Source organism: Panthera onca, chromosome D1 (assembly GCF_046562875.1).
Source record: "Panthera onca isolate mPanOnc1 chromosome D1, mPanOnc1 haplotype 2, whole genome shotgun sequence".
Classification (NCBI taxonomy): Eukaryota; Metazoa; Chordata; class Mammalia; order Carnivora; family Felidae; genus Panthera; species Panthera onca.
The window spans coordinates 100093237-100105631 of NC_138348.1; the positions used below are offsets into that span (position 1 = coordinate 100093237).

A 12395-nucleotide genomic window follows, 5' to 3' on the forward strand; every position below is an offset into this window, starting at 1 on the left:
GAGGAATGACTGGAAGACAGGGCTTCACTACTAACAACTGTCAGAATTACCAACCAGATTATCTCTAAAGGATCATCAAGCTCTCAGTTCTGTGACTGGTTAAGTTTATAAAACCCACCAGCCTTACCAAGGACTACCAGAAATTGTCTAAGAAGGGAAAGAAGAAGGGAAACAGCCAAAGAGGGGAGCCCGGGGATTCCGTCAAGGTCTTCTGGCACGAACTTCAAGACACGAACTGGCACTGCTCAAGAGAGGTCCACAAAGACAGAAAACCTTGAGTCTAGAAGAAACTCTGAATGATAAACCTCACCCTGCAAACATTCACAGTAGGCTCCAGCCGGCCTGTGCACGCATACCTCCGGAGAGCCCAAGCCACCTGTGCCCAGGTCACCCACCTGGCTCAGGCCTGCCCTCTGGACAAACCCAGGTCTGAGGCACTGTCCTGAGCCTGAGAGCCAGACTGGCAGCCCAGGACTTCCCAACTGTCCTCAGCTCCACAGAAGGAATCCTTTTTAACAGGGAGTTCCACGCGCTCAAACACCCAGAACTCTGTCACCTGACCCTCCACCCCAGAACCCTTGCTTGGTCCCTTCTCTCACCGTTACTCATGCCAGAGCCTGCCCAGACACTAGGTAGTTCTGGGTTAGTGAAAAGCCCATTATCCACCTTCTGCCTTTGAAACACATAACATTAGAAAATTCAACCGATTTGGAAATGACTTGTCCTCTTTATCTGGAGGGACGGGCTTGTTATCTTATTTCTTGGAATCATGAGTAGTGATAGGTGGGGGAGGGGAGGGAAGAGTATCTGTGGAGCTTGGAAGTGTTGAAAAAGATTAATTCATCACCAACCATCCGATGCCAGACTTGACACCCTGAGAAGGAAGGAAGAAAGGGAGATGGAAATCTTCACTGAAACAGAGACACTGGCGGGAAACAGACTGCAGACAGAGAGCAAATCAACTGGACAAGTGAGAGGGTTGAAAAGATATTCTCAGTGCCCCCCACCTGGCTGGTCTGATCTCCTATGTGCCTCCCTCTCCTCAACATGCCCCACCTGCACCCCACCTGGGTGAAGGATCCCCTGCACCGGCAGAGCACTCTGGGAGAGCCTGGCCCTCACATCAGCACGGCTCCAAGTCTTAGCTTCTCTACCTATAAACCCAGGGCAATAACTCTGCTTCTTAAGTTCAGACATACTGGAAGGACAAATAAAAATAAGGGGAAAGAGCACTTTCAACTCAGAGTGAAAAAGCTACCTGAGACCAAGATGCTCACGCCGCAATCAGATTTCAGTTACGCACCCCTACCCAAGGACAATGGCAAAAAAGAACAATCCACAAAAGTGGATAAAGCCCAAAGCTTTTCTTTTTGGACTTTGAAGGCAATGGCTTTCTGACAACTGAATTATGGCTACACCTGACATCTATGAATTTGCACCACACTTGAAAGGCCTGGCTCTGAAAAAAGAAAGACACTCCACTCATCTAGGTTCTCTGTCAACTGCCCCCCTGTCCCCCACTCTCCAGAGGGGTAGACGGTATCCCTTCTCAGACTGCTGCAAAGCAACATCCTCAGGGGAGCGCGCTTTCTCGATAATCCTCCTACATAATATGTGCTTCCCGGGGGGAGGAGAAAAGAATTTTTCAGAGACGATAAGAAATTCCAGAAGCTAAAGGAAAATCTGCCAGAAGACAGGCATAACTGAGATGATGTACTATCAAGCAATCAATGTGTTATTGGTGTTGTTCTGAACTTTCCAGCTGTAAACACCTAGGGGTTCCCAATATCCCCTGAGGTTTCAGGCCCAGCTCTCTGGGGGCTGGCATCCACGGACTCACCAGCAGACTTTTGGAGGTCTCTTTGTCCTTCTTGTCTTTCTTTTCCTTCTTCTTTTTCTTGTCTTTCTTGTTAACGGCTCCTGGAGTTGACAGCTTCCTCCGCTCTTGGATCACCAAGTTCCGATAGTGCTCGTCACATGGATGGTCCCACGTGGACTGCCCATTGGCAAAGTTGAAATAGTAAATATCACCTGTGATGTCCTGGCTGTAGGGAGTGGAGGTCAGAAGTTAGTCCCTGCTCAGGTCCAAAGCTACTTAGGAAAAAAAGGAAGAGAATAAAAGTGGCCAGGAGACAGAAAAGAAGGAAGAACTGGGTGAGAGGGACAGAAGGAGAGAGAAGACACGGGGGACGCAGGAGGGGATTTACACAGAAGGAAAGGGTACCTTCTGGCTAACATAGGAGTTAACTTAGATAGGAACAAAGGACTGGGATAGCTAAGGACTTCTCTAGAAGAAAATGTACAATCATTGGGGTTCCTAGGAATAAACTTGGTTTGAGATGGATAAGTACAGATGCTATGGGATCTTAAAGACAAGTTCTAGGATTGACCTTCCTTAATATTTTCATAAATGGTCCAAGGAAGAAAGAGGCACTGTGATAGCTCTGGTCTTACACAAGATTCCCATCTCCTAAGAAATAACGATCCAAGCCAGTGGAGATCAACAATAAAAGAAAATAATGTAAAGGTGCATTTCATGAACCTGTGTTTCAACATGGACAAGTCCAAAATAAGCCATTCTTCCAGCCACCATTATCAAAAATTCATTGGGACAGCTACAGAAAACAAACAAACAAACAAAATTCACCATAGCAATACAAAAAACACGATACCCAGGAATAAATCCAACATGTACAAAATCTTTATAAAGCTTCACTGAAAAGTCAGGAAAAAGAAAAAAAGAAAAAGCTGTTGGAGAGACAGCCCATGTTCCTCAATAGAAAGACTCAAGTCTGGCGGCACCTGGTTGGCTCAGTCAGTGGAACATGCGACTCTTGATCTTGGGGTCGTGAGTTCAAGCTCAATCTCAATTCTAATAAAAGAGAAAACATGCAGAAGTAAGCAGGAAAAATATTAGGGATGAAAGACAGAAAGGTAATAAATGACAGATAAGTGCATGAGAAGATGCTCAGTATCACTAAACATCAGGGAAAGTGAAATGTACAACCACAGGGAGATATCACTTCCCACCCACTGGCACGGCTATTGCCAAACAAGCAGAAATAACAAGTGCTGGGGAGGATGTGGGGAAATTGGACATCTTGAGCACTGTCGGTGGGGATGGAAAAGGGTGTGGCCGCTGTGAGAAGCACTAGTTTCCTAAAAATTAAAAACAGAGAGACCATACAGCACAGCAATTCCACTGCTGGATATATACCAAAAAGGAAAGCAGGGATTCAAGCAGATTATTTGTCCACCCATGTTCACAGCAGCATTACTCATAAAAGTCAAAGGGTGCACACAGCTCAAATGTCCATTGACAAATGAATGAATAAACAAAATGTAGTACATACATACACTAGAACTGGATTCAGTCTTGGCAACGAATGAACTACTGACACCTGCTACAACATGAATGAAACTCGCAGACATTATATCAAGTAAAATAAGCCACACCCAAAAGGCTGAATATCGTGGGCCCACTGATTTGACCTTGAATAGGTTAATTAACAGAGATGGAAAGTAGATTGGATGTTACCAGGAGCTGGGGGGGGGGGGGGGGGGGGGGAAGGGCAGAATGGAAACAGACTTTGTTTGGGAAGATGAAAAAGTTCTGGAAATGGCTGGTGGTGATGCTTGCACAACACTGTGAATGTACTTCATGCCACTGAGCTGTATATCTAAAACTGGCTGAAACAGTACATTTTACATTATGTATGTTTTACCTGGAAAAAAAAAGTACAAAAAAATGTATAATTTCAGTGTGAAAAAAGAAAGCGCAAAGAAAATTAAAAGACAGGAGGTGGGGAGAAAATAGTAGAAACAGTAGTATAAGATTAATACACAGAAAAATCTGGCACAAGAACAGACACTCAGATCAATGGAACAGAATAGAGAACCCAGAAAGGGACCCACAAATCTTTGACAAAGCAAGAAAGAATATCCAATGGAATAAAGACAGTCTCTTCAGCAAGTGGTGCTGGGAAAACTGAACAGCGACATGCAGAGAAATGAACCTGGACCACTTTCTTACACCATACACAAAAATAAACTGAAAATGGATGAAAGACCTCAATGTAAGACAGAAAGCCATCAAAATCCTCGAGGAGAAAGCAGGCAAAAACCTCTTGGATCCTGGCCACAGCAACTTCTTACTCAACACGTCTCCAGAGGCAAGGGAAACAAAAGGAAAAATGTATTGGGACCTCACCAAAATAAAAAGCTTCTGCACAGCAAGGAAACAATCAGCAAAACTAAAAGACAACTGACGGAATGGGAGAAGATATTTGCAAATGACATATCAGATAAAGGGCTAGTATCCAAAATCTATAAAGAACTTATCAAACTCAACACCCCCCAAAAAAAGAAAGAATCCAGGGAAGAAATGGGCAAAAGACATGAATAGACACTTCTCCAAAGAAGACATCCAGATGGCCAACCGACACAGGAAAAAATGCTCCACATCACTCATCCTCAGGGAAATACAAATCAAACCCACACTGAGATACCACCTCACACCTGTCAGAATGGCTAACATTAACAACTCAGGCAACAACAGATGTTGATGAGGATGTGGAGAAAGAGGATCTCTTTTGTACTGCTGGTGGGAATGCAAGCTGGTGCAGCCACTCTGGAAAACAGTATGGAGGTTCCTCAAAAAATTAAAAATAGAACTATCCTACGAACCAGCAATTGCACTACTAGGTATTTATCCAAGGGATACAGGTGTGCTGTTTCGAAGGGACACATGCACCCCCATGTTTATAGCAGCACCATCAACAATAGCCAAAGTATGGAAAATATGGAAATAGCCAAATGTCCATCAATGGATGAATGGATAAAGAAGATGTGGTACATATATACAATGGAGTATTACTTGGCAATCAAAAAGAACGAAGTCTTGCCATTTGCAATTATGTGGATGGAATTACAGGGTATTATGCTAAGCGAAATTAGAGAAAGACAAATATCATGTGACTTCACTCATATGAGAACTTTAAAACACAGAATAGATGAACACAAGGGAAGGGAAGCAAAAATGATATAAATACAAAACATAAGAGACTCTTAAATATGGAGAACAGAGGGTTACTGATGGGGTTGTGGGAGGGGGGATGGGCTAAATGGGTAAGGGGCATTAAGGAATCTACCCCTGAAATCATTGTTGCACCATATGCTAACTAACTTGGATGTAAATTTTTAAAAAATGCTTTGGGGCACCTGGGTGGCTCAGTCGGTTTAGAATCCGACGTCGGCTCAGGTCATGATCTCGCAGTTCATGAGTTCGAGCCCTGCATCGGGCTCTGTGTGACAGCTCAGATCCTGGAGCCTGCTTCAGATTCTGTGTCCCCCCCACCCCACCCCATCCCACCCCTGCTTGTGCTCTGTCTTTCAAAAACAAACATTTAAAAAAAATTTTTTAATGCTTAAATGAAAATAAAACCCACAGAAAAATCACTTTTACCTTCTCAACAAAAATAATAATAAGCAACCCAGCAGACAAAACGGCAAAGAATATAAATAAGCAAATGGCCAACAGATGGCCAGCTCAACTCTATGAATGATTTGAGAAATGCAAATTTAAATGATCCGGCATAATTTCCTGTCCTTGTATCAACAATTTTTTTGTACTCATCATTTTGGAGGAATCGACAATTTTTTAATTGATAATTTTTTTTAAAAAGGCTTCAAACCCAACGCAGGGCTTGAACTCATAACCTTGAGATCAAGACCTAAGTTGAGATCGAGTCAGATGCCTAACCAAATGAGCCATCCAGGCACCCCTAATTGATAATATTATTAAATGAACAACCATATGTACCATTATTGGAGGAATTATTAAACTATAAAGGAAGGTAATGTATGATTAACTAACAACATTTAAATTCTGTACATCTTTTAACACACCACTGCAAATCCTAGAAATTTTTTCTAAAGACACACATACAGGGGTGCCTGGGTAGCTTAGTCAGTTGAGCATCAGATTTTTTTTTTTTAATATAACTTATCGTCAAGTTGGCTAACATACAGTGTATACAGTGTGCTCTTGGTTTTGGGGGTAGATTCCCGTGATTCATCACTTACATACAACACCCAGTGCTCACCCCAACAAGTGCCCTCCTCAATGCCCATCACCCATTTCCCCCTCTTCCCCAGAGCCCCCCATCAACCCTCAGTTTGTTCTCTGTATTTAAGAGTCCCTTACGTCTTGCCTCCCTGTTTGTAACTATTTTCCCCTTCCCTTCCCCCATGGTCTTCTGTTAAGTTTCTTAAGTTCCACATATGACTGAAAACATGATATCTGTCTTTCTCTGACTGACTTATTTCACTCAGCATAATACCCTCCAGTTCCATCCACATGAGCATCAGATTCTTGATTTTGGCTCATGTCATGATCTCACGGTTCATGGGTTTGAGACCCACATCAGGCTCTGCTGACAGCGTGTAGCCTGCTGGGATTCTCTCCCCCTCTTTCTCTGCCCCTCCCTCTCTCTCTCTCAAAATAAATAAACAAACATTAAAAAATAAATAAAGACACACATACAAAACCTCAGGCAACATGTTTACCAAACTGAAGAAGACATCTGACTTCTCCTCACCTAGTGCCAAATTCTCAGATGCCAGAAACAGAAAGAAAATGTGAAATCTGAATAACAAGTGTGTGAACTGATAGGCCAAGGCTGGTGTCTGACCTGGACAGAGACCCTCAAAAGCTGTTTATTTATGTATTTATTTGTTTTGTTTTGAGAGAGAGAGAGACAGAAACAGAGAGACAGAGAGAATCTTAAGCAGGCTCCACGCTCAGCACAGAGCCTGACACGGGGCCCGATCCCATGAACCTGGGATCATGACCTGAGCTGAAATCAAGAGTCCGATACTCAACCGACTGAGCCACCCAGGCTCCCCAAAACCCGAGTTTTAATGCCAGTTGAAAGGCACAAAATACGGCCTTAGACCTTCATGAATTGGGAAACTAGGGGCAAGACCCTTGCGTATCACTGGGCCCTTAAGGCTGCTGGCTCCATGAATAGAAGAACCTAGAGGGCAAAGAAGCAATCCAGGTCTAGGCAGGCGAAACCAACTTTCACAAAAAATTAAAACTCCAAGATACATGTAGACATAGAATCCAAACTGTGGTAAGGAAATCCCAAGTCAGAAAATTAATGTAAAAATTTAGTACTAAACCCACTGAAAAATCCGTGGCACAAGCTATCATAAAGTCACTAAACAACCCAGAAATGAGACACAGAAAATGACTCTACAGAAGATAGATTCACAAAACTTACAATAAATAATTAACAAACCCCATGGGGAGACAGTTCACTGCAAAAGGAAATCAGTGCCAGTAAAGAGAAACATTGGCACGCAAGGAAACCTGGCATAGTACAATAATCAAAAGAAGACTAAAATTAACTACATCTAAAATTACTGTAGGGACAAAAAGAGTAGAATCCATAATGAAAGAACAGAACTCTAAAAAAAAAAAAAAAAAAAGAAAAGAAAACAGACATATTGAAAAGATCAGAACTTGTAGGAATCGGTAGAATCATTAAATTAGGGACGGAAAGGGGGAAAAAAAATAAATCCAAACGTGGCACAGCAGTGAAATTACAAAAACACCAAAGATAGAAACAAAATAATAAAAACATCCAGTTTGGGGAGGGGGGAGGGGGGGAATTTTACTACCCACAAAGATATAACTGATGAGACCAAGAAAACATGTCTTTTTAGCAAAACCAGAAGTCAGAAGATAAGGGTACATAATATTGTTCAAGGGCTATTCGTACTCAACATACAATTCTGTACTCAACTAAACTGTGAGTTAGACCAGACAAAAGGGACCAGGACACAGAAGACATAAACACATCTATATATGAAAACACATTGATATAAAGGACATTTACAGAACCCTACATCCAAAAATGAGACACTACATTCTTATCCAGCATCCCTAGAACATTTACATAAAGAAGATCACTTACTGAGCCAGAAACGACGTCTCAACTTGTAACACAAAATAGAATGAATAAATAAAGTTGGAAATCAGGAATAATGAAATACCCAAACTCTATCTACCTCATCCCCTTCAAACTATTTTTTTTTTTTTTAATTTTTTTTTTTTCAACATTTTTTATTTATTTTTGGGACAGAGAGAGACAGAGCATGAACGGGGGAGGGGCAGAGAGAGAGGGAGACACAGACTCGGAAACAGGCTCCAGGCTCCGAGCCATCAGCCCAGAGCCTGACGCGGGGCTCGAACTCACGGACCGCGAGATCGTGACCTGGCTGAAGTCGGACGCTTAACCGACTGCGCCACCCAGGCGCCCCCAAACTATTTTTTTAGAACAAAGATACTTAACACAATTTTACAAAATCAAATCCGATAGTATATAATCGTGACCAAGTGGACTTTATCCGAGGAATGTAAGGTCAGATTACCATTTGAAAATCAATCAATACAACTGACCCTAGTAAGACCGAAATAGAAAAAAAAAATCACATGATCCTATTAATAGGTACAGAAAAACATTTGGTAAAACCCAATATCCTTTCTGATTTAGACCCTCAGCAAGCCAGGAATAGAAGGGAACTTCCTCATCCTGACAAAAGGCATTTACAAAAACCTACAGCTCCCATCATACTCAATTCCTTAAGATGAGGAGAAACACAAAAATGTCCACTGTCACCACTTCTATTATTAGAGGGTCTAGTCAGTGCAGTAAGGAAAGACATAAAAATAAAAGGTATTCAGATTGGAAAGGAAGAAGTAAAAATGTCTTTTTCACAGAAGATGTGATCATGCATGTAGGAAACCCTATGGAATCTACAAAACTATTAGAACTGACGGAAATGAGTTTAGCAAGGTTGCCAGCTATGAGATCAATATACAAAAACGAATTTTATTTCTATATAAAAGCAACAAGAAATAGGAAATTTTTACATATATGATTTAAAATAGACCACTTAGTAAATCTAACAAAATATGGGTAATACACGTACCCTAAAAACTACAGAATGTTTCTTAGAGAAAAAAACCACCCAAAGAACCACCCAAATAAATGGGGACAGACCCTTGCTCAGGGGTTGGAATACTCCATAAAGGTCTAGAGGTCAATTCTTCCTGAAGTGATTTCTAGATTTGGTGCAATTCCGATCAAAATCTCCACAGGATTTTTTTTTGTAGAAAATGACAAGCTGATTCTAAAATTCATATGGAAGTACAGAGGACCTACAATACTACTTTGCGAATGGACAGCAAAGTGGGAGGATTTACCCTACATGATTTCAACGTCTCTAATAAAGCTACAGTTATATCAAGACAATACGTGCAGTATTGGTATTAAGACAAACAGATCAATGGAAGAGAGCAGAGAATCCAGAAATAACCCGTCCAGAGACCTAATAGTCAATTTGGAAAAGAAGTGCTGACCACCCCTAGCAGGTACATGAAGGTGGTAGGTGTGACCCTGGCACATGGCTGGCTCAATAACCAATGACAGTTTCCCTCCTTCCACTCACCATTTTATTTTTTACAAACACTGCAGCCATTTATTTATTATGTGTACATTAAGAGGTTACTATACTGATTCTATTTCTCATGTTTTTTTTTAATAAGAACTTCATTTTTTAATGTTTAATTTTCAAGAGAGAGAGAGAGAGAGACAGAGACAGAGACAGAGCGTGAGTGGGGGAGGGGGAGAGAGGGAAGGAGACACAGAATCCGAAACAGGCTCCAGGCTCTGAGCACAGAGCCCAAGGCGGGGCTTGAACTCATGAACCGTGAGATCATGACCTGAGCCGAAGTCGGACGCTTAACAGACTGAGCCACCCAGGCGCCCCTCTCATGTGGTTTCTAACGAGAAAATGTATCCAAAAGCAAACAGCACACATATATACAAACTTAAAAACGAAGGCAAAGAAGATAGGCAATTAGATAAGGCAAATGTGGGAATCGGGGTGGATATGAGAAACAGAACAGAAACCGCTATCCTACAAACACAACCACCAGTGCTCAGCACCTGGAAGAGTGTAGAGCGCAGACAGATTTATTACAAGAGAGGGGTCACAAAACTGGAGGAGATCCAAGGAAAACGCTGCTACAGAGATCAGGAGAGCGGGGAGCCCGCCATGTGAGAAGCTGAAAGGATAACTTACGATTCTTCAGCACGGACGAGTGAGGCCACACTTGCGGTCATTTTGAAGCATGGCCAACGCATTAAATGGCGTGGGTAAGAACGGAATATTATACCTTGCGTGCAAAACTGTACAACAGCAGCAAAAGGGAAGACTCTGGAGACCGTGGGGACTAACTGGGGACTTCGCGCTAGAGCGGGAAGTAAACTTGTGGCACTCACTTTAGGGAGCCGAGCTGGAGCCAGCGTGCAAAACAGCGAACACGCACCCCCGCCCCCGAGGGTGGGAGAGGATGCCGAGACCCCGTCAGCCTCCTCCCCATCAGCCTCTGTTTCACTGAGACAACCCGAGCCAGTCCGCTCCGTACGTGCAGAGAGCTCAAAGCGAAACTGCACAGGTGACCGAATCCACAGACGGGAACCTATTCGTGAGCACGGGACTCAAATTCAGGATGGGTTGCCAAGAGGGACGAAACCCTCTGCCAGTCTGTGTAGCCTCACCACAAACCTCTTTAGCACCAGCATCCATTCTGGACCCACTGAGGGGGTTTCAATATCGTCACTCTCGGTATAGTCGGCAAAGGGCAACAGTGACACTTCCCCACCAGGCCCGAAGCAGAGGCTGGTGCTGCAGGACCCTGGATATTGGTGCTGAACCCCTCACAGGGACCGTCAAGTTGGCCTGGGCTCAGGCCCAAAGTATCAGGCAGCACAGCGGAGGAATGGCCCATAGCTGTCCCCAACTCTGCACAGGACAGGCTTCTGAAGGTGGCAAATCAGGGTGCCTGGGTGGCTCAGTTGGTTAAGGATCCGACTTTGGCTCAGGTCATGATCTCACGGTTCGTGAGTTCGAGCCCCACATCAGGCTCTGTGCTGACAGCTCGGAGCCTGGAGCCTGCTTCGGATTCTGTGTCTCCCTCTCTCTCTGCCCCTCCCCTGCTTGGGCTCTGTATCTCCCTCTCAAAAATAAACATTAAAGAAAGTTTTTTTTTTTTAAATAACAAAGGTGGCAAATTAAAGCTGACCTCCAGTGCCAGGCGTGGGCTACATCCGTGCTGACTTACCAGGGCTTCCACTCCACAGGCAGTGGGGCCACAATGCCCTCCCGCGCCAGCCACATCAGTTCCGGCTCCTTGACGGGATCAATACCAATCTCTCTGGCAAATTCAAGAATTTCTGCAGGAAGAGGCGGGATGATGAGAAAGTAACAAAGTGGGCGATGTGGATGGAAAAGAGAAAAAGAATCACAGTCAACCTTGTGAAATAATAAGAAATACAAGTGTCGGTCTCCACCCCCAGTTCCTGTTACTATTTGGTCTTTGACCCGAGGTGCTGACACAGAGCTCCTAAAACCCTCGGAATTTCCTGAGCAACAGAAGCCTCTTTTCTTCCAATCAGGTGACTCTGGGGGGGCTCCTGGATGGGGGCTGGTCACCAGAAAACCCGAGCCGTGATTAGAAGCTTGGAACTTGCAGTTTCACCCCGATTCTCTGGAGAGGGGAGAGGGGCTGGAAAAGTGAGTTAACGATCGATCATGACTTGGTGAAAAAGGCTCTATAAAAATCCCTAGACTACGGGGCTCAGAGAGCTTCTGGGTTGGTGAACACATCCATGTGACCTCACCCTACGTATGTCTTCCTTCATCTGGCTCTTCAGCTCTATCCTTTATCGTATCCTTTACTGTATGATAAACTGCTCAACTTAAGTGTTTCCCTGAGTTCTGGGACCTGTCCTAGCAAATTATCAAACCCAAGGAGGGGGGCAGGGGACTCTGGTGTATAGATCGTTGGTCAGAAGTACCAGGGACAACCTGGGACTTGCAACTGATGTCTGAAGTTGGGGACAGTCTTCAGACTATGACCGAGCCCCTAACCTGTGGGATCTGATGCTGTCTCCAGGAACTGAAGCTGAATTGTAGGACACACAGCTAGTGTCAGAAAAACACACACACACACACACACCCACACACACACACCTGGTGCCAGCATTTAGAATAAAGGAAAAACAGGTTTTTTCCTAGACAACTTTTTTTCTCCTTCGCCTTTACTTTCCAAGTTTCCTTAAGTGAGCAGGTGTTATGTCTCTAAATATAAATAATAAACATAAATAATTCTGTCTTCTTAAATTACAAATGGCACACCCGAATCCAGGCATGCTGTTGCCATACTCCAAGAACGTAATGCGAAGCGGAGTATGACAAAGGCAAAACAATAAGACCAAGACGTCTGTGTGGCAGGGGCCTCAGGAAGACCCCCCACGGCC

General features: G+C 43.6%; 1 protein-coding gene across 12 annotated transcripts in view; it reads right to left on the reverse strand.

Annotated features, from left to right (window-relative positions):
- Nucleotides 1–12395, reverse strand: part of CEP164 (centrosomal protein 164) — a 67115-nt gene that overhangs the window by 45623 nt on the left and 9097 nt on the right. For all 12 annotated transcript variants that reach the window (XM_078432793.2, XM_078432786.2, XM_078432789.2 and 9 more), the window contains exons 3-4: nt 11198–11309; nt 1841–2045 (exon numbers count right to left, since the gene is read on the reverse strand). In XM_078432793.2, the coding sequence (XP_078288919.1) occupies nt 1841–2045; nt 11198–11309 (317 nt within the window). The remainder of the gene's footprint in view (nt 1–1840; nt 2046–11197; nt 11310–12395) is intronic.